The following is a 4710-nucleotide window of genomic DNA, read 5'->3' on the forward strand; positions in this document are numbered from 1 at the left end:
CTCTACCACTGAGCCACCTTCCCAGCCCCATGTGTGCCAATTTTTTATTCACTTGAATTAATTATACAAGGAGGATTTCATTGTTACATTTCCATACATGCTTATCATATATTTCAGTCAATCTTACTCCTTCTATCACTTTTCCTCCTCCCTTCCCTAAACCATTCAACAGATTTTACTGTTCTATATTCAGAGATGCAAACAATTTGTTTCAACTGTATTCAACCTCTTTCATCTTCCTCATAATCCCAACCCCCTCCCCCTGAGACTCACCTCCGAACAGAGCCTGTTGCTCCTCCCTGCCCTCCCATCTCCCTACAACTTTCACTGAGGTTCTTTATGCTGTTTTCACATAGACTTGCATAGTATTGCAATTATTCACCCTCTAACTTTTTTCCCCTTCCTTATCTCCTTCTAAGTAGTCCTCTGGTTAAATTCATGTTCTGTGGTTATCCATATAATATATAATATAATTTGTATATATATATACACAAGTGTATATGCCTATGAATATATGTGTCTTTTTGGTCTACATATGAGTGAAAACATATGATATTTTGTTTTTTGCGCTTGTCATGTTTCACTCAATATGCTATTCTGAAATTGCATGACATTTTCCTGTCAATGAAATGATTTCATTTTTCTTTCTGTCCATGTTATATTCCACAGTGTGTGTATATATATATATATATATATATATACATGTATGCACATACACACACACACATAGACACACATACACATATATGTCTCACATGTTTGTTAGCCATTCATTGCTGGCACCTTGACTGATCCCATTATTTGGCTATTGTGAAAAGAGCTGTGGTAAACAGTTCTGTGATAGAATTCTCTTTGGAACATAAATCAGAGTGGACTGTGACCTGCCATCTGCACTGGGTCAACAGCTCCTCTCAGGCATCATGTCCTTGGCCCTGTCCTCAGCCTTGTGGGCTGGGGTGGGTTCTGGCTCTCAGGTGATAAACTCATCTTTACAAGTTCAGAAAGGCTGTAGCTGAATTTTTTTTTGCAGAGAAATATAATCTAGGGCTGGGAATGTAGCTCAGTGATAGAGTCCTTGCCTAGCATGCATGAGGCCCTGAGTTCAATTCCTCAGTACCACATATACAGAAAAAGCCAGAAGTAGCTCTGTGACTCAAGTGGTAGAGTGCTAGCATCGAGCACAGAGAGGCTCAGGGACAGAGCCCAGGCCCTGAGTTCAATCCCCAGGACTGGCAAAGAAAAAAAAAAAGAAAAGAAAAGAAAGAAGAGAAAAAGAAATATAATCTAAGCCAGGCGCCGGTGGCTCAGGCCTGTAATCCTCGCTACTGAGGAGGCTGAGATCTGAGGATCACGGTTCAAAGCTAGCTCGGGCAGGGAAGTCCATGAAACTCTTATCTCCAATAAAACACTAGAAAACTGGAAGTGGTGCCATGGCTCAAGCGGTAGAGTGCTCGCCTTGAGCTGATGAGCACAGGGACAGTGCCCAGGCCCAGAGTTCAAGCCCCACAACTGACAAAAAAAAAAAGAAAGGAAGAAAAAGAAAGAAAGAAAGAAAAAAGAAAGAAATATATAATCTAGTAGGGAAAGAGAGGTTGTAGTCCCATCTTCTGAGTATTTCTCCCAAGACACACCCCTCCCGCTTTCAACAAGTTTTTAGGCTCATCAGCATGATGATTAATAAAATTAAGGTGAGGGGGGGAGGGGAAGGGTTGGTGGGGGGGGAGGGGGGAGGCTGGAAAGGGATGTGAAGGGTAAACAAAGGAGGAGGCTGCAATGCTTGGTAAGAAATGTATGCATTATCCTGCCCATGTAATTGTAACCCCTCTGTACAGTATGTTCACAAATAAAATAAAATTAAATAAAAAAAAATAATAAAATTAAGGTGAAAAGATACTGGAATGAGCAATGTGAAAGAGAGACAGAAAAAATGGAAATGGTGGTTCCTTTGGAAAGTACCAGTTGACCCACTGGTAACCAAGGCAAAGTCTCAGCCTTGGAACACCTCCTACTTCCCCAATATGAGAACCTGATGATCCCCCTGACACTGAACATCTTTGACCTCTCCTTGGTACCATGGCTCAAGACAAAGATGCAAGCCAGCTGATTCTGTGTTCTCCACTGAAAGTTGGACATGACTTCGCCTTTCTCTCTCTCAGAGAGAAGAAAGAGAGAGAGAGAGGGAGGGAGGGAGGGAAAGAGAGAGAGAGAGAGTATGTGTGTGTGTGGCCTGGACCTTGAACTCAAGGCCTGGACACTGTCCCTGAGCACTTTTGCTCAAGGCTAGCATTCTATCACTTAAGCCACAGCTCTACTTCTGGCTTTTTGGTGGTTAATTGGAGATAAAAGTCTCATGGACTTTCCTGTCTGGGCTGGCTTTGAACCATGATCCTCAGCTCTCAGTTTCTTGACCCTTGTGTCAAGACTAGTAGCCTTGAATGAAAAAGCTAAGTGTCAGTATCCAGGCCTTGACTTCAAGCTCTAGTAAATGCTGAGAGACAGAGAGAGCAGACAGACAGAGACAGAGAGAGAATGAATAAGAGTCTCAGTTACATAGGTCCCACAAACAAAAAAGTGTCAACCTTCTGACTTTCTCTGTACCACAATGATTCCCTCCAAGGACTAAAATACTTGGATCACTGGACTCATCCCTTCAGTACCCCCTCAACACTTCCCAGGTGCTTTATGTTCTCTTCAACTTAGACTGTGTGGCAGAGAGAATTCTGATTGCTGGAAGTTCAGCAGCAGGAGACAGTGTTGAGGAACAGAGCAGAGAAGGTGTTACAAACGAAAGAAAAGAAGGAAGGAAGGAAAAAAGGGAGGATGGAAGGAAGGAAGCAAGCAAGCAAAGGAGGGAGGGAAGGAGGGAAAGATAAGAGATCCAGCTAACAGAGATGGGAGCAGGTAAAGTTGGTCATCAGCCTTGGAAGTAGGAGACTGGTTCCATTTGCAGGGTCCTGAAGGAAGAGTCTTTAGGCAGAGTGGCTTCCCCTTCCTCTTGCCTCCTGCCAGCTGTAGTCTCCAAATCCCACCCCTCTATCCACTTGGCTCCCCACTTCTGTCCCTGAATGTGTTGTTTAATTTGGAATGGAAAAGAGAAGCCTCTGTAGGTCATTCAAAGTCTAGGTTCCTATCTGAGCCCCACCACTGCGCATGCCTGATCCCTATGGCTCCACCCCTCTGCCCCAAGGCTTCTTTTTTTCCTAGTGAGCCTTTAGCTCATTCACAGACCAAGACCCTCTGGAGGGTAAGTAGGAGAACCATCTTGCACCCAAGTCTTGTTTAACCCTTGGCATTTCCATTTCCCAGCTGCGTAGAGCTGGAGCCTGGAGATGGCACAAGCTTTAGCTGTGGATGCCTTTATGCTTTTTTGCCTAGTTAGTGTATTGGTGACAGGCACAGGTGAAGGTGAGGCTGAGAGGGGGAAAACCATAGACAGAGAATGTCAACCGGGCCTCTCTCCTCATGGCCCCTGCATCCCTCCCAGTGGCCAGCCGTGGACACATTCCAGCCAGAGCCAGATATTTGCAGACCTCAGCCCAGAAGAGCTGACAGCTGTGATGGATTTTCTCACCCAGGAACTTGGACCAGGGCTGGTGGATGCAGCCCAGGCTCAGCCCTCTGACAACTGTGTCTTCTCAGTGGAGCTGCAGCTGCCCTCCAAGGCTGCAGCCTTGGCCCACCTGGACAGAGGGGGCCCCCCACCTGCTCGGGAAGCACTGGCCATCGTCTTCTTTGGTGGACAACGGCAGCCTAATGTGAGTGAGCTGGTTGTAGGGCCTCTGCCCCACCCCTCCTACATGCGGGATGTGACTGAGGAACATCATGGAGGCCCGTTGCCCTTTTACAGACGCCCTGTGCTGGAAAGAGAGTACTTGGACATACGCCAGATGATCTTTGACAGGGAGCTGCCTAAGGCTGCTGGGCTCCTCCATCACTGTTGCTTCTACAAACACCAGGGCCGAAACTTGTTGGCAATGAACACAGCCCCCCGTGGACTACAATCAGGGGACAGAGCTACCTGGTTTGGCCTCTACTACAAACTCTCAGGAGCTGGGTTTTTCCTGCACCCTGTGGGGCTGGAGCTGCTGGTAGACCACAAGGCCCTGGACCCTGCCCACTGGACCATCCAGAAGGTTTTCTATCAAGGCCGCTACTATGACAGCCTGGTCCAGCTAGAGGAGCAGTTTGAGGCAGGCCTGGTGAATGTGGTGCTGGTCCCAGACAATGGCACAGGTGCGTCCTGGTCCTTGAAGTCCCCGGTAGCCCCTGGTGCGGCTCCTCCTCTACAGTTCTACCCTCAAGGTCCTCGCTTCAGTGTCCAGGGGAGCCAAGTGTCCTCTCCATTGTGGACTTTCTCCTTTGGCCTGGGAGCTTTCAGTGGTCCGAGGATCTTTGACATCCGGTTCCAAGGAGAGAGAGTAGCCTATGAAGTGAGCGTCCAGGAGGCCTTGGCGGTGTATGGTGGGAATTCCCCTGTTGCTCTGCTGACTTGGTATATTGATGGTGCTTTTGGCTTGGGCCAGTTCTCTACGCCCTTGACTCGTGGGGTTGACTGCCCCTATGTGGCCACCTATGTGGACTGGCATTTCCTTTTGGAGTCCCAGACCCCCAAAACTCTACGTGATGCCTTTTGTGTGTTTGAACAGAACCAGGGTCTTCCACTGCGGCGACACCACTCAGAATTCGACTCTTACTATTTTGGGGGCCTTG

At 47.5% G+C, this 4710-nt stretch overlaps 2 protein-coding genes across 2 annotated transcripts in view; both read left to right on the forward strand.

Moving 5' to 3' along the window:
* Positions 1-2724, forward strand: part of LOC106002632 (membrane primary amine oxidase-like) — a 14000-nt gene extending 11276 nt beyond the window's left edge. Inside the window, exon 2 of the mRNA XM_013037484.1 lies at positions 2701-2724. Within this exon, the coding sequence (XP_012892938.1) occupies positions 2701-2724 (24 nt within the window). The remainder of the gene's footprint in view (positions 1-2700) is intronic.
* A 167-nt stretch (positions 2725-2891) lies between these two features.
* Positions 2892-4710, forward strand: part of LOC106002643 (membrane primary amine oxidase-like) — a 7243-nt gene continuing 5424 nt past the window's right edge. The window contains exons 1-2 of the mRNA XM_013037494.1: positions 2892-2901; positions 3376-4709. Coding sequence (XP_012892948.1) covers positions 2892-2901; positions 3376-4709 — 1344 coding nt within the window. The remainder of the gene's footprint in view (positions 2902-3375; position 4710) is intronic.

Source organism: Dipodomys ordii, unplaced genomic scaffold, assembly GCF_000151885.1.
Source record: "Dipodomys ordii isolate 6190 unplaced genomic scaffold, Dord_2.0 Scaffold7, whole genome shotgun sequence".
Lineage (NCBI taxonomy): Eukaryota > Metazoa > Chordata > Mammalia > Rodentia > Heteromyidae > Dipodomys > Dipodomys ordii.